This window comes from Eutrema salsugineum, unplaced genomic scaffold (assembly GCF_000478725.1).
Source record: "Eutrema salsugineum unplaced genomic scaffold, Eutsalg1_0 scaffold_16, whole genome shotgun sequence".
In the NCBI taxonomy this organism is placed as follows: domain Eukaryota; kingdom Viridiplantae; phylum Streptophyta; class Magnoliopsida; order Brassicales; family Brassicaceae; genus Eutrema; species Eutrema salsugineum.
This window is the reverse complement of record NW_006256858.1, coordinates 134,081-150,060: the sequence shown is the minus strand read 5'-3', so window position 1 is coordinate 150,060 and position 15,980 is coordinate 134,081. Positions and strand designations below refer to the sequence as shown.

Genomic DNA, 15,980 nt, shown 5'->3' with positions numbered 1-15,980 from the left:
TGAATGTTGAAATTCGTAAATGTGACTGACTTAACAAGTAAATTTTAGTAACATCCTTCTCTCCTTATGTATTACTAATTTTCAAATAAAATCACAATATTTTAGAATACATACACATATTAGACGCGCACGCAAACAATAAATGAAATGAAATGAAATGAAATTTGAGTTTGTTAACGTTCATGCTTAACTTTACAATGTGGAAATAATATTTTGCTATATATATTTTTTACATCAACATAAGAAAAAACGGCATGGAGAACAAGATCTCGCAAGACCACCCTTGAATTCAAATCGGTGAAACAACAAAAAAGATCGTACTTAAATATTAAAAAGTGCAAGCATGCCACTAAATTTTAGTAACTCGTCTCCGATCCGTGGAAATGTTAGGTGATTCATCAAGGTCGGTCGATCAATGGCCATCATCACCATGTCATACAGTATGTCCTGAATGCTGGATTAAGAATATGCTTATCTGAGAGGTACATTGCATTGCCTATATTAGAGGGCTTCATATCAATCTCAGAATGATATTTTCTTAAATATTTACATTTACTTTTTCCTAAACTGTGGTTTTTTTATTTATTTATCGCAGTTGGAACGTTTATCAATGATTTCTCGATCGTCCTAAAAATTATAATTTTCTTAAAACTTTTATTTTCAAATATCAAAAATCAAGGATGCAGAGCAAGCAATAATCACTTGAGCAATGCTAACAAAAAAATAATATATATATATATATATATATATACGTTAAATTTCCAATCTAAACGCAAAACAAAACGCATCTTGCTTCCGCTATCGAGTTAATTAAAAGAAAAGTACAAATAATCAGTTTAAGCTGGATGTTATACGATCTCGTGACAAGTGCTATAACATAAATGTTTCCATTATTTTATAAGCTTTAGTAGGTAAGATTCCATTATTTTAGTAGTTCTCTAGTTTAGCATGCATGTATTTTTCCACTATAAATACCCTAGCAACGTTTGCCTTAAGAGCTCACCACACCAAACACACAGCAAAAGAAAGAATAACAAAAAGAGAGATAGAGAAAGAGAAATAGTTTTCACAAGAAAGCAAATACCACACGATGAAACCAGCTGCAACCACAAACTTGGTGATCTTCTTGCTGCTCACGGTCGTCGTCACAGCATCTGCTCTTGGGATCAACGAAGCCGTGATGGATGCCAAAGGGAGACCAGTTAAGCCCAACAAACCGTATTTCATCCACCCGGCCGGTCAACCAGAAGTATGGATCTCTCGTCACCAGCGATTCCTCGACATTCAATGTCCACAAGTGGCCGTATTGTCGGATAGACATAGACCTTTGTCTGTTGTATTCTTGTTGCAGTCAGGAGCAGACTACGTTCCCTTGTCCACCAACTTAAGCATTCGCTACGACGCATACGATCATTGCCCTGAGTCAGGGATCTGGAGAGTTGACAAAAGCTCACCTTTCCCAACACCTGACATAACTGCGGCCGGTTCTGTCTTTGCACCTGACAGCACGTTCACGATCCAGAAAGACAACGATGTCTACAAGTTTGTTTACGAGTCTAGCAGTGTCGGTGTATTCACGGAACCAACCAGTCTTATAGAGCACCTTGTTCTCAACCCAAATTCCCTTGACGTCATCTTTGTGCCGAAGGGTGATGAGCCAGGATATAAGGAGGCTTCATCTTACTTGAAGACTACGGTTCCTTTTATCTACTGAGATTAAGTCACTTATCTTAGCACGATCGTTCGCTAGCTAGCTCCCACTTTAGGGACTTGTCTTTGTATAATGGAATAATGGTTGAATCAATACCTGCTAGCTTTTCGATCTTATGGATGTAATGTTACCTTAAATCAAATAAAACTTGTTCTGCTTCTACTTCCATCTATATTAGTTTTCAATCATAAGATTTTAACTAACTTCAATATTATACAACAAAACAATCTTTCTTGAGGACACATAACATATTAGTGACAGGGAGTTAAAATTGCAATCTGGACAACTCAAGACCTTCAAAATGTGCTGATTGAAAATCAACTAGCTTAATGTTCTTACTAAACCCTTGTTTACTTCTCAGCTTCGACATCCTATAAGCAAGATGGGTCTCATCAATATACTATGTTTAATCTTGAAGATGAATATTGGAGCAAGAATAACTTGGTTCAGTGTTGGCTGAGTGTTTAACCGAATTTGTTAGTGGTGAAAAAGCCAATTACAGCTGATTAAGTTTATGAGCTAAGTATTAAGTTCCTCTGTTTTTGTGTATGTGTGTGTGTGTTCTGTTTCAGTTAAGAGAATTGAGAAATTTGAAATTCTATCCCACAATAGACTTGATTGAGTGGCTGAGAGTAGCAACATACACTGTCCTAAGTAACCATTCAGAGTCATAATATATGTTGGAACATAACATATATGGTTCTACAAGAGACAATGAAGAATGAATTAGAATACAAACCAGGACAACAACATAAAGTGGATTGTGATACAGACAAGCGATTTGCTTTTATATATAAAAGAAACACGAGATAACAAAAAGAATCAACTAAGCTTAACTCAATAACATAACATAATAATAATAAAAATATGATTCTTTAAATTCAACCCCGGAGATAATTAGCCAATGCTTTCTTTGAACCAAACCCACAACGTTCCCTAATGTTCCTCCTTGAGAGAAACGGAGCTCTCTCTCCTCCTCCATTAATGGGGCTTGTCAATGGCATTGGCGAATAACTTGGAGTTGATGCAGAGAAAGATGGAGTTCTGTACGGAGTTGACGTGCCTGAGAATGACACAGAGAACAATGATGGAGCCGAAAGTCTCTTCCTTAGAGAGCCTGAGCCACCCAATGCTTCTTCTTTAGACAACAATTTCAGCTTGTCTGAGGAAGAATCATCATGATCATCTTTGCTGATGTCATCCATGTACAACACTTCCTCTATGCGTACACCAATGCTATAAGCCAAACTCTCTAATACCCTTGAGTAGCTCTCAAGTATAGACTTTCCTACATCCTGCAAAAAGTTCAATACTTAAATGTTTTGAAAGATTTGATATTGTCATGTTTAAGTAAGATTTGAAAAGGTAATGAAGAAAAAACCTTGTTGAATTGGATCTTGCTTGTGTCCAAAGCTGTTTGTCTAAGTCCCGGGAAACGTTGCTTGAGGCGGATCAATAGGCTTTCTGCTCTTCCGGCAAATATCTCCCTCTTGTCACCATCGTTTTGATTCATCATCATCTCTTTCACTATCATCCCCCATGAGGGTCTTGCACCTGTGGATCGATACAGAGAAATCAAATGCCTTGAGTGAGCTCTTCTCCTCCAAATGTACATTGATGCTTCTACTCGGTTTGCCATTTCCACAACCGCATGTTCAGATGAAAGATCTATTGATTCGAGCAAGTAATCCGCTGAGAAGTTATCCGATGTGATGTTTCTGTAAAGAAAATCTCCAAGGCATGATCTCCCGTTCTGCGAGATTAAAACAGTTTTAGATAGAAGAAATTGTGATTCAACAACTCAAAAATTTGTCTTTTTTTATTTTTTAAAAATTACCTTTGGAAGTGCTTCAAGGTATGGTTGTGGAACTTCCATTTCAGCCAAAGCAATGCTGTTTATTGACATACAAGCTTTCAAGATTTGGTTTGTGAAATCTCGAGTGTGATCAAGTTTCTTCCTAGCTTGCTCGGTAAGTCCATCGGATGGCACACGTGGCAGAGGAAGCCACCATTTGTCTCCATCTTCACGGAAAGAGTTGGACCGTGCAGATTCCGCAGCTACAATCCCTTGATCAACGTACCAGAACTCTGTTTCTCCAAAACTATCTAATATTTCCTGTGTGTACATCATGAGAGTGAAACTCAGTTTAAGAAATCACAGATTCTCATGAGATCAACAAGGAGAAAGGGTCAGGTTCTTACAATAAGCATATTGTCTAGCTTCCGAAGAGCAGGAAGGCAAGTGAACAGATCTGATCTTGGTCTGCAATTCATCACCTTAACCCACCAAATCATGAATGAAACAGAACACAATTACTCAGTGACAATCATCCACAATCTACATGACTTATTCTCACTAAAGTTGTAGACTTTTGAAATTGAATTAAATACCTCAATCTTGCTTCCATTGGGGAAACTCTGAAAAGAAGGTACCAATTCAACAATGTGGTCACTAACAGAAAGAAGAACTTCGATTTCGCTTCTCCACATGGTTTTTTTCTCACTAGGTAATGGCTCTAGCCTCCATTGTTGCCCCAGAATCGCAGCTTTCATCAAAATAAAAGTAAAAAAACTCAGAATCATAAATCAATTAAATATCACTTAGAGAACAAGCTAAAGTATGTAAATTTTTGTTTTTATAATACCATAGAGATTGGTAATGGCGTTTGAGATAGCCAAAGCAGGACAAACACCTTCACCAGAACCTGACATGTCTTCACCAAGCAGCAATTTCGCCATTCTCTCTTTCAACAACTCAACTTCTACAAAAAAGAAATTGTCAATATTCCTTCGTGTTTAGGGCGTTTCTTATAAAACAGAGAGATTGATTTCCACAAACCTGAAGTCTCTGTTCCGATTCTCTTAAACCCAAAATTGTCCATTTTTGTCGGCGTTTTCTTCTTCATCTTACCGGAACTCTTCCTCCACGAGCCTTGCCCTAACGGCCATCCAAGGAGCTGTGACTTCGTCGGAGGAGATGACGGCGAAGAGACAGATCTCTCAGCCACTGACGACCTACCGGAGCTCGATCCAGCACCGCAACTTGAGCTGCTAAGGCTCGACTCGGTCGTAGACTCGGTGACCGAGTCAATTAAACCAACGGTTCGTTTACTCTCACCATATCGTCTCGATCCCTCAAACGCAATACAGCTATTCTCCATTTCGCTAAAAAAGAGGGAATTTTTTTAGATACCCAGAAAAATAAGGAAGGAAAGATCACAAAGAAGAAGAAGAAGAAGAAGAAGAAGAAGAAGAAGAAGAAGAAGAAGAAGAAGAAGAAGAAGAAGAAGAAGAAGAAGAAGAAGAAGAAGAAGAAGAAGAAGAAGAAGAAGAAGAAGAGTGGTAGTTGTTGTGTTCCATGAATTCGAGAACAAAAAAAAATCCTTCTTTTTCTTCTTCTGATTATTCCAATTGTTTGTGTTGTTTTTTGTTCTGTCTTAATGTTTTTGAATTTTGCAAAAGGTCACATGCAAATCTTAACGTCTCTCTGCGATTTTTTATATATATATTTCTTTTTATTTTTTATTCGAAGTAGCCGTTATACCTGCCACGTCAGATTTCGGACAAAAAGAGTTCCGTGATCTTCCCGCAGTCTTTTGTCCAAAACTTAAACCAAAACTTCTTTCGAATCTCTACAATTTCATTGGTTTGGGTTATTAATTATTGGGTTATACGGAATGTTTCCGTTAAAACTCCGTGTTTTACATTACTTTAATTTGATTCATCACTTTATCCAAGCTTCTAGCCAAAATTTCTACAAGCAGTGCCGTGCGAAAGTTTATAGGAACTTAAGGCGAACTAAAAAAATAGGGCCTTTTTCATTTAAAAAAAAAGTTTTCTAACCAAAAAATATAATATAATTTTAAAATCATATAAAATATTCAAAAATAAAATTTTAATCTAAAAAAACTAATTAAGACATAATCTTTCTTCCTTTTTTTTCAATAAACTTTTTCACCAAACTCTCATAATCGAGGTCCTTAACTAGTTTTCTTTCTATAGATATGATAGATAGGCCATTCAATCTTTTTTGTGACATAGTTGATCGCAACTAAGACTTTATCAACTTCAACTTTGAAAAACTTCTTTTAACCAAGGCAACTGAAACTGGAATCGTCAGCAATATCTGATAAGCAATCTATGATTTTTTTTTTCTCTTGGGCTTTAGGGCTTTGATCTTATTTTAGGATGTTATAAAGCCGATAATCTAAACAAATCTTAATCAATTTCCTAAAACTATTGGGAGAATGTAATCTTAATCTATTTCCTATATTTATTCCTTTTTTTCTCTCTTATAAACAAAAATAAGAAAAAAATCTTATGTAAAAAAAGACCTCATGCCAACCATAAACCACTTAACCACCTCTTAAGAAAATGGGGGCCCTGAAAAATTAACATATTTTGGGGGCTTGAGGCGAAAGCCTTTTTCACTACATGGTAAACACGGCTCTGTCTACAAGATAAAATAAATTTATCACTTTGATAGAGATTTCAATGTTTTCTATGAGAGGATTAATGTGGTTATACTTTAGAGCTATCGTGAATACTTTATGTTTGACATGTAATAAATTTAAAATCTACAAAGTTCAGCTAATGGAGATAGTTTTTCGGTGCGTATGTTCTCTTTTAGGTATATATTGAATGAAATAATGATATAATGGTTGGATGTGGCCATCCCGTTTGCTTAGACCATCATATTCATGTCTTGGTTCATCGAAAAAAAACGTGGTTTCTTGTTAGTCAATCTTTAGATCGTCTAAAATAAGTATAACACTGACGTAAAAAAATAAAAATTGTTCTTGTTATTTGGATGGAGTCCAATATTGATCCATCTAGAATTTAATATACATGTATATAACAAATCCAGTCATATATAAATCGTAGTTCAATAGTTCTAAAAACCTACAAAATGTGCGAAAGTGAGACTGAGACGGGTCTCTTTAAGCCTCATGTAAGCTCGATTTCTTATTGTAGGACACTTCGTAACCCTTCCTTCTTTTTTTTTCAAAGAAAAAAATTTGACATGTCACTCTGTGCTGACAAGATTGGATCAGAATTATATTACCAAATCTACAAATCCAAATGGTACTGGAACTTATTCGATCGGTCAAAAAAAAAAAAAAGAGACCTATAAACTATATATACACACAAATTCGTCGGTTAATCTTTAGAGTAGTCAAACTTCATATTTAGGTATACTCATATATAATAATGTCGTAAAGAATGTATTTGGGAGGTGGGAAAGTAATATCTCTTGAAATCACACAATGTTTTCTTGGATGATATCTCTCAAAATCCTCTATATATGAAGTTTGACTAGTATATAATAATATAGTGCCTTCATATATTTATAGATATATATATAGTTATATACTTATATATACTAGTCAAACTTCATATATAGGTATACTCATATGTACAACCTATACATACTAACACTACCACCATAAAATTAAATATCCATTCAACGTTACATGAATAATTAGGAAAAGAAGCTACCGTACATTTTGTTCACGTCTATATAAATATATATGTATCTTAAGTTGTATCTAACAATCCACTCCGCATAATTTTACATAACAATATAATGGCTCTCTCCAATGATCCTCATTGCATATTGATGTTTATGATCTCATTATTTACTCTTGTTCTTTTTGCATCAGCGTTAGATATTGTGTCAATAAATGATGTGGCGGAAGCACCAACATCTGCAGGATCGGGCGGCCACGACGGCTTTTTACCTCTAGCAGGAAAGCATGTGGTGATCCACAACGTTGTAGAGAACGGGGAGACTGTGAACGTACATTGCAAATCTAGCGAGGATGATTTGGGATTGATCCATATCCCTTGGAATCATACATGGGGTTTCAGATTTCATGTTAACTTTTGGAAAACTACGAGATTCCGTTGCCATTTTACGTGGGGATATGGAGGTGGATCTCATTATTTTGATATATTTAAAGTATCAAGAGACGATACGCCATCTGGAAGTACTCCAGTCTGTAAAGAATGTATTTGGGAGGTGGGAAGTTACTCCACTTCACTCAAGCCTATGTGTCGTATAAATCGCGATGGGTCACTTCCTTACTGTTTCGACTGGGACGATAAATGATCGTCTTTGAGAAAAAAGAAAAAAAAAATAAAGATTTATTGTCATAGTTACTATATCTCATTTAATAATTAATGTTACCATCAAAATTGATTGAATAAAAAGAGGATTTTAATTAAGAGATATATAGATGAACCCATAAAAACCTCACTCTCGGAGATGGGTTTGATTTCGATTTTTTAAGACTATTTTTAAGTCAAGTTGGATTTTTAACCCTGGATTTAGACTACTTGCGGTTCTCCAAATTAAACGCGTTTTACCGGTTACTTAAACAGAAATCACCATATTAATTGGATATGCAGAAATTGTAAGAGTGAGATAGTGACACGCATACGCTCCATAGGGTTGGTTATAGAGAGAAGCTAAAATACTTAGTAAATGAAACTGTTGACACGTTGTGAGAATTCAGGCTTGTAACAAGTCTGAAAAGTGAAGAGGACTCGCAAATGAACTCAAAGGCATGATATACATGATATAAATGTTTTATGCTCTGCCTTTGTATCTATCAGCTTTCATCATATTTCTCGTGTAAGCAATGTTCATACAATTTCCGTGTGTCCAACAAAATATCTTAGTTCAATTTCTGGTGGGGGGGGGGGGGGATACAATCTTTTCTATTACCACAATTATTCACTACAACTTTGTTTCAATTAATCAAAACAAACCAACCAAACAAAATTACAGATAATTTGCAACCCCATAGATTCCAAAACTACAGAAAACACCCTAAAAGTACTCTCAGCACTATGTTGTTGCACTACAACACACCATTTGAATTCCCATTGTGAACTTAAACTACAACGACATATAACCATTTTAAACCAAAGAAGAGCAGATGAAAAATCTTCCCAAGGCCAAAAAATATTCTTATTAAAACCGCTGCTTTTGTTATTCTCCTAATTAAAAACAACAACTAACAACAATAACCAACTCACCACCCAACACAATTATTCTTTACTATAACCCTTAACCATCACAATATCAACTATAAGTCTAACCCAAACTAACTACGACCATTTCCGAAAATTTTGTTTCTCTCTTCTTTCCAAATTCTTGAATCCTAGACAACTTAATTTTGAGCTCAGTACATCCATTCTTGTGGAAGATGATGTCTTTCTTCCTTGAGACAGCCACCAGCTACTGCAAACAAAAGGATAGCTTCAAATGTCTGTTTTTTTCCTAGATTAGTAATGAATATTGAGAATGTTTGAACAAGTACCGATTTTGCTGCTTCCTGTAGATTGTAAAGACGATTGAGACCGACCGGAGAACTCTTTAATCTTAGGCTTTTGTTGGTGAACAACCTTTGACCGAAACTTAACCGATCCACCTCCTGAAATCAATCCAGATTTCAGTTTAGATTCAAAAATTAAGCGAAAATTCTCAAAATTCCTACTGAGAATTAAGGTGTAAAGTTACCTGATTTCTTCCGGGAATCTGAAGGGTTTGGGTGATTCCGGGGAATGAAAACGCCGGTACCAGCAGACGTCTGTTTAACGGCGGTTGGGGCGGCTAAAACGCCTCCAACGGGGTAAGGAGACGCGAACAGAACCGGCTGCCATAGCCAGTAGTAGTAGTCACAAAACGCTGCGTTTTGAGGAAAGGGGACGAAGGAGCTAGGGTTAGGGTTTGGGCGGCTAATGGGTTTCGCAACGAAATTAGCCATTTTGATCTTGGCGACTTCTCCAGCTGCAGCCGATAACACTTTCAAAGAGTCTTCTTCTTCTTCACGAAATGGAGATGTCGACGGTGAAGGCACTTGAGAAAACGGACCATTGGGACTCCTGTCTCCGGAGTTTGAGCAGCTCACGGGTCCACTCAGTGTTGAATTCGCAGGTTTCACCTTGAAGAAAAGAATTTTAAAAAGTGAGCTTTTTTAACTGTGAATGTTTTAAGTTTCCAACATTTGTAAAGGTTGAAGCTTTTTAGCTAACCTCAGGTTTGTCGTTGACCAAGGAAGGAGGAGAAGAGAGGCGTTGAGTGGAGAGGGCGAGTCGGCGAGTCAACCCGGCAAGGAAGTCATCTTCGTCGTCGCTTGTTTCACATTGCGTCTCCGTGGAGTCCTCTGAAGAGTTGAAAACAGAGGAAAAGGCTGAGGAGTCGAACTCGTAAGGGAACTCGTTCGGGATGCCGAGTTGACTCAGGGTTGATTCGGAGACCGCTGGACACGGCGGATGGATGTCAGAGGACGCGGCGGCGAAGGGCGGCGCGACCATAACGACAGTGAGTGAAAGAGGGCTCTATTGTCTATTGTGTATTAAATGTTGACGAGGGTTCTCTCTTTATTAAGGTTTTCATTTCAATAAGACAGCTAAAAAGCATTAGTAGTTTATTTGCTTATGTATCCTTTTATTTTATATTCATTATTTTATTAGTCCGTAATTCCTGGTCGACATTAGAAACCCCAAATGGTTGACCAATATATAAGGTCAAATGAGAAAACGAGAAAATCACATGTGTAGTGGTCACACACTCACACTATGTGGTTTTTCCACTACTTGTTGTCTGTGATGAACGAAACAATTGTATGAATAAGAGGAGGAAAATCTGGTTTATTGTTTGAATTTGTTTCATCAATTAAAAAAAAAAATCCCTTATCTATTTTTACTTAGTTGGTTTGATTTGATGCAATTTCGGTTTAGTAAATAAACCTTTTTTATTTGATTTCTTTTTTTTTGTCACAAGAAAATATATTCAAGTTTCGGATTTGATTTAAGTTTTGAGAAGACATAAAAATATATAAAAAGGAAAATTAAATCACCTAATTGTCTCTTACATTTCACGCAATTAAATTATAAATAAAAGACTAATTAAGCATATTAAACATTAAGCCATTTACAAAGGAGCTCCTATAAAGGTATATACTTAAAATAAACTCATGGAATATTGACCCAAAATCGAGATTTGGTATCGATCTCCCAACAAAAACATCCTCTTCTTAAGAAATGTAGTTGCTTAATCTTAAGTAAAAATTGTAGTGGATGATGTTGTTTAATTAATAATTTAGTTAATTACATACACCAAATTAGTGTGTGAGTGTGTGTGTTTTTTAGAAACGTTGCTTAATTAGGGGATTAGCCCATTTCATAGTTTATGAAAAGTCCATCTTATATAAGTGACTAAAAAAAGCCCAAACTGAATCCTAACTTGAACCAGGTAAATTAAGAAAATGAGAAATTATTAGGCTCAAACGGAAAATTATGCAAAGAAGATGGAACCCCGTTGATTTCGGGCGTTACAAATTACAATTCATCATATCAAAATTAGTAAAAAAGAAAACTAAACATCTGAGGGAAAAAAAAAAAAAACTAGACATCTAAAACATCCTATATTCGCTTATCTTGGTCCGTCCCAGCTCATCAAAAGAGGAACGTTCCTAACGAAAAAGTATACAGAGAGTCTAGACACCTAAAGATTTTGGTTTACATAGTTCAGTCCAATAGTTGTCTTAATTTTTTTTTTTAATGTCTTTATTCATCTTACCCTCACGAGCCTCACGAGGTACCATTTTGAAATTATAATTTGACTGTACATATGAAAGGCCGGAGGCGTTACAATAAGGAGATGAATAAGAGTTATCTTATGTTGGAAAACTTGTCCGAAGCAAATCAATGCACAACTTTTTCGTGCTTTTGGACAATTGTTTTCTTGTTTTTACTAAGAATTGGACCATTTGTTACAAAGAAGTAAAACTAAACACACCACAAATTTGAAGACGCGTGTAGTGTAAAGAACTAAAGATAATGCTTAACTTGTCCACAAGGTAAATATATAGTATGTCATATTAGTCTCGAAGTGTAGTAAGAGTTTACACAACAACAACTCCTGAAAATATCCCGAACAAAAAAACAAAAGTAAATAAGAAAAATAATGGAAGAGAGCAAAGGGAGCAGAATAATCATGTTCCCTTTACCGTTTCCAGGTCACTTCAACCCAATGATCCAGCTCGCCGGAATAATGCACCACCGTGGATTCTCCGTCACGATCCTCCACACCTCCTATAACTCCCCCGATCCTTCTCGACATCCACACTTAACTTTTCGAACCATACGTCACAACAACGAAGGAGAAGGAGGTGATGATCCTCTGTCTCAGTCAGAAACCTCGCGTTTGGACCTCGTCTCCCTCATTCGCCTGCTGAAACAAATGTATGCAGAGCCGTTTCGTGAGTCTCTTGCGGCGGAAGTAGGTGGAGGAGACACGGTGTGTTGTTTGGTCTCCGACGCGATCTGGGGAAAGAACACGGAGGATGCGGCGGAGGAGGTTGGAGTTCGTAGAGTCGTGTTGAGGACAGGTGGTGCAGCGTCGTTCTGTGCTTTTGCCGCTTTCCCTCTCCTTAGAGATAAGGGTTACTTCCGTAATAAACAAGGTATAATTATACATTTTATCTTTTAATTTCAATTTATTTATTTTTACCAAACAATATTAACCCCATAGTTCCAATCTAATCTTTTGATTGGTGACCACCAAAATACGAACAATGAAAAAAAAATTAATTACCTTTGTATCATGCTAACTTACTTGTAATCAAAACAAAAATAAGTTAACTGTAGATAATAATGTATTCACAGATATTTGATAAAGATTTTTTTTTCACTAAAATATTTCTTTATGCAGGTTCTAGATTAGATGATCTAGTGATAGAGCTTCCACCTTTGAAAGTGAAGGATCTTCCGGTAATTGAAACGAACGACCCTGAGGAACTATACCGAATAATTAACGACATGGTGGAAGGAGCCAAGTCTTCATCAGGAGTCATATGGAACACATTCGAAGATCTTGAAAGACTCTCTCTTATGGATTTGAACAGCGAGTTACAAGTTCCGATCTTCCCTATTGGACCGTTTCACAAACATAGCGTCGATCTACCACCAAAAACAAAGAACAAAGAAGTTTATGAAACAACCAATTGGCTCGACAAGCAAGACCCCAAGTCTGTGGTTTATGCGAGTTTTGGAAGCCTCGCGGCTATAGAAGAGAAGGAGTTTCTCGAGATTGCTTGGGGTCTAAGAAACAGTGAACAGCCGTTCTTGTGGGTGGTTAGGCCAGGGTTGGTCCGAGGGACCGAGTGGCTCGAGTCATTGCCTTGTGGGTTTGTGGAAAACATTGGAAGTAAGGGGAAAATTGTGAAATGGGCGGATCAATTAGAGGTATTGGCGCATCCTGGGGTTGGAGCGTTTTGGACGCATTGTGGATGGAACTCGACACTAGAGAGCATATGTGAAGGTGTTCCAATGATTTGTACACCGTGTTTCACAGACCAGCTTGTGAACGCAAGGTACATTGTTGATGTATGGCAAGTCGGAATGATGTTAGAGAGAAGTAAGATGGATAGGAAGGAGATTGAGAAGGTGATAAAAGGTGCAATGATAGAGGAAGGAGATGGGATGAAAGAGAGGTCCTTTGCCTTGAAAGAGAAGGCTAATCTTTGCTTAAGTAAAGATGGGTCTTCTTCCAAGAATTTAGACAAACTTGTGACTCATGTCCTGTCTTTTGATAATAATGCCTTTGCAAGTTAGAAAAATTACGAAGATGCAATGTTTAAAGCGCTCATCAAACTTTTTGGATGTTATTTCTCTTCAAATAATAATGTTAGTTGTTTAAGTTTTGTACGATTGACATTGTTCATCCTTGTGAAAATGAGTATTACCTTTAGGGATGCCAAAAACAATCAAACCAAAAGACAATTTGAATGTTAAACCAATTTTATCCGGTTTTACAGCTTCGTTCTAAACTGAATCTGGTTCTAAACCAAATAAAACTGAAATTGAGATTCTAAAGTTTGAATCCCACCTTATACACAAACAATTGTGTATAATTATACTATCTCATCTATATTATACTTTGGTTTTTGTATGATTATTCTCCAATTATTCTGTAGTTTACATCTTTTGATAATTATGCCTTTGCAAGTTAAAAAGAATTATGAAGAGGCAATGTTTACAGCGCTCATCAAACTTTTGAATGTTATGTTTTTTTTCCCTCCTGAAATAATAATGTTATAAGTTGTTTAAGTTTTGTATGATTATCCGTGTGAGTGAGTATTACCTCTAGGAATGGCTAAAACAATCAATACCAAAGATGATTTGAGTGTTAAATCGAATTTATTCGGTTTTACAGCTTCGTTCTAAACTGAATCTGGTTCTAACTGGTTCATAACCAAATAAAACTGAAATTGAGGTTTTTAAGTTTGAATCCCACTTTTTGACCCAAAAAAAAAGAGAATCCCACCTTATACACAAACGATTATGTATAGTTATACTATCTCATCTATTATACTTTTATTTTTGTATTATTAGTCTCCAACTATTCTGGAGTTTGAACTTTTTGTGGTGTTTTACCGGTGATATATAGATAAAATTAGAGCAAGGGGAATGTGCATAGACTCTAGATATCAAATGTGCAGCAGGGAAGAAGGAGAATCAGATATCTAGTTATATCTAGATAGTAAAAAGCTCTTTTTCTGTATCAGTTTTTTTTTAAGTTAAAGTTTTAAAAGTCACAGTCATTTCCTCTCACTTCAATATGTACAATTTATTTATTTTTCAATTTTGGTCGGGGTCCACTGTAGTCATGCACTTGAGTTACTTGCCCAAGTCGTTCTCGGCGGCGTACTAGACGTTTGAAACACACACCAACAATAAATCAAACATATCCTCAAAATCCTTCAATAACAAAAACAAAAGAGTTCACTTTTGGAATTATCCATCACAACAACGAAGGAGAAGAAGAGGACCCTCTTGCTCAACCAGAGGCTTCGGGTATGGACCTCGTCGCTTTCATTCGTCGAGCCGTTTCGTGAGTCTCTGGCGGCGGAAGTAGGCGGAGGAGAGAAGGTGTGTTGTTTGGTCTCCGACGTTTTTTGGGGGAGGAACACGGAGGATGCGGCGGAGGAAGTACTTGGGATTCGTTGGATGGTGTTGAGCACCAGTGGTGCGGCGTCGTTTTGTTCCACAGGCGGGTGTGTCCTTCTTGTGGTGCGGGGTCTTTTGTATTCAAGTTTTGTTCCACGAGCGGCTCGACGATTTCTTTGTCTTGAGTTGTTTGCTTCTTGACGTTGTTCATAATCACCTAACAACTCATTAAATACTCTCTCAAATTGTTCATCAAAAGCTTTATCAAATTTTTCATCAAAATATTTATCAAAAGCTTTATCAAATTCTTCATCGAGTGAAGAATTCGGTGAAGAATTGAATGGATTTTGAAGAGGAGATGACATTTAATATATGAAAGTTTGTATTTGAGTGTGAATGAGAAATTTGTTTGATGGAAGATTTTTTTGGAATGATTTAATATGTGGGATGAGAGTGAAATATTTGATGGAGAATACTACGTTATATAGCCGAGAAATTTGTTTTTATTTGGAATTATTTTGAAGTAAGTGGTAAGAATATATTCCTTTAGCATATACAGTATTCGTTTTTGAATGACCTTTGCAGTTTGATCTTTTGCTTGTAGTTGTGGAGATAATTTTGCAGAAGATTCCTTTACCTTTCCAACTCATGTCTACGTTAAAAACAAAAATATTAATGATCAGTCTTGTATTTAACCTTGTATAATATTCAACGAAAATTATCTTCCCCATTATCACACAAAGAAAACATTTTCATGTGAATACAATCTTTTACATACGTAAAATTCTTGAAAATTTAAAAATCTGATATTAAATTATTATCATCTTCTATATACACAGTATAGACTTTATGTCTTCACTTATATACCATACCATATATGATTTTCTTTCTTTGATCACTTGAATTATGGATTCAAACAATCCTTTTCATTTCTCAACAAATTTCATGGATCTTCTTAGTAATCTACAAGAAAGTAATACTACAAATTCTTTTTCTCCAATTTCAACCTCATTTCTAATGAGTTCATCAGAGATTCCACAATATAGTACCCAATATAATAATATGGGTGGAGAGAGTGATGATCCAAACCAAGTTCAAAACTCAACCGATCGAAGATAAACAAAACACAAATGGAGTCCAGCTGAAAATGTCGTTCTCATTAGTGCATGCCTAAATACAAGTAAGGATCTAATTGTTGGTCACGAACAAAAAGCATCTGCTTTTTGGAGAAAAATTAAAGCATATTTTTTAGAAAGTCCCGCAGTTGCAAACCTATCAAAGAGAAATTGGAGTAATTGCAAGCAAA

General features: G+C 36.2%; 5 protein-coding genes across 7 annotated transcripts; 3 read left to right on the top strand and 2 right to left on the bottom strand.

Moving 5' to 3' along the window:
• The first annotated feature begins 1,003 nt into the window (after window positions 1-1,003).
• LOC18021583 lies at window positions 1,004-1,714 on the top strand. Its single transcript, XM_006403368.2, has one exon. The coding sequence runs from the start codon at window positions 1,091-1,093 to the stop codon at window positions 1,712-1,714; it is 624 nt and encodes a 207-aa protein (XP_006403431.1). The 5' UTR covers window positions 1,004-1,090.
• Window positions 1,715-2,480: 766 nt separating this feature from the next.
• On the bottom strand, window positions 2,481-4,958 carry LOC18021582 (rop guanine nucleotide exchange factor 6). Of its 2 annotated transcripts, none has more exons than XM_006403367.2 (7): window positions 4,551-4,958; window positions 4,357-4,473; window positions 4,103-4,257; window positions 3,914-3,988; window positions 3,549-3,827; window positions 3,093-3,464; window positions 2,481-3,006 (listed from the first exon to the last, which is right to left on the bottom strand). In XM_006403367.2, exons 1-7 carry the CDS (start codon window positions 4,870-4,872, stop codon window positions 2,593-2,595), a joined length of 1,734 nt encoding a protein of 577 aa, XP_006403430.1. In that variant the 5' UTR covers window positions 4,873-4,958; the 3' UTR covers window positions 2,481-2,592. The 2 variants fall into 2 exon arrangements, with proteins under 2 accessions (XP_006403430.1, XP_024013669.1); XM_024157901.1 differs by having other exon boundaries at window positions 4,357-4,470.
• Window positions 4,959-7,298: 2,340 nt separating this feature from the next.
• On the top strand, window positions 7,299-7,823 carry LOC18021633 (S-protein homolog 3). Its single transcript, XM_006403366.1, has one exon. It carries the CDS (start codon window positions 7,299-7,301, stop codon window positions 7,821-7,823), a length of 525 nt encoding a protein of 174 aa, XP_006403429.1.
• Window positions 7,824-8,428: 605 nt separating this feature from the next.
• Window positions 8,429-10,067, bottom strand: LOC18021632. 2 transcript variants are annotated; one of them, XM_006403365.2, is made up of 4 exons: window positions 9,755-10,067; window positions 9,240-9,663; window positions 9,040-9,153; window positions 8,429-8,960 (listed from the first exon to the last, which is right to left on the bottom strand). In XM_006403365.2, the coding sequence occupies exons 1-4, from the start codon at window positions 10,034-10,036 to the stop codon at window positions 8,902-8,904; spliced, it is 879 nt and encodes a 292-aa protein (XP_006403428.1). In that variant the 5' UTR covers window positions 10,037-10,067; the 3' UTR covers window positions 8,429-8,901. The 2 variants fall into 2 exon arrangements, with proteins under 2 accessions (XP_006403428.1, XP_024013706.1); XM_024157938.1 differs by having other exon boundaries at window positions 8,429-8,957.
• Window positions 10,068-11,628: 1,561 nt separating this feature from the next.
• On the top strand, window positions 11,629-13,424 carry LOC18021631 (UDP-glycosyltransferase 76F1). Its single transcript, XM_006403364.2, has 2 exons — window positions 11,629-12,189; window positions 12,438-13,424. The coding sequence occupies exons 1-2, from the start codon at window positions 11,691-11,693 to the stop codon at window positions 13,337-13,339; spliced, it is 1,401 nt and encodes a 466-aa protein (XP_006403427.1). The 5' UTR covers window positions 11,629-11,690; the 3' UTR covers window positions 13,340-13,424.
• The last annotated feature ends 2,556 nt before the right edge of the window (window positions 13,425-15,980 follow it).

Bases quoted from the DNA above. Each gene is read 5' to 3' on its own strand.
- LOC18021631 (XM_006403364.2), top strand. From the start codon at position 11,691: ATGGAAGAGAGCAAAGGGAGCAGAATAATCATGTTCCCTTTACCGTTT. The intron at 12,190-12,437 runs GTATAATTATAC...TTCTTTATGCAG, and splicing joins TTACTTCCGTAATAAACAAG to GTTCTAGATTAGATGATCTA.
- LOC18021582 (XM_006403367.2), bottom strand. From the start codon at position 4,872: ATGGAGAATAGCTGTATTGCGTTTGAGGGATCGAGACGATATGGTGAG. The intron at 4,474-4,550 runs GTTTGTGGAAAT...TCTTTTTTGTAG, and splicing joins AATCGGAACAGAGACTTCAG to AAGTTGAGTTGTTGAAAGAG. The intron at 3,828-3,913 runs GTAAGAACCTGA...ATGTACACACAG, and splicing joins AGCTAGACAATATGCTTATT to GAAATATTAGATAGTTTTGG.
- LOC18021632 (XM_006403365.2), bottom strand. From the start codon at position 10,036: ATGGTCGCGCCGCCCTTCGCCGCCGCGTCCTCTGACATCCATCCGCCG. The intron at 9,664-9,754 runs GTTAGCTAAAAA...CTTTTCTTCAAG, and splicing joins TGGTCAACGACAAACCTGAG to GTGAAACCTGCGAATTCAAC. The intron at 8,961-9,039 runs GTACTTGTTCAA...TTTTGTTTGCAG, and splicing joins TACAGGAAGCAGCAAAATCG to TAGCTGGTGGCTGTCTCAAG.
- LOC18021583 (XM_006403368.2), top strand. From the start codon at position 1,091: ATGAAACCAGCTGCAACCACAAACTTGGTGATCTTCTTGCTGCTCACG.
- LOC18021633 (XM_006403366.1), top strand. From the start codon at position 7,299: ATGGCTCTCTCCAATGATCCTCATTGCATATTGATGTTTATGATCTCA.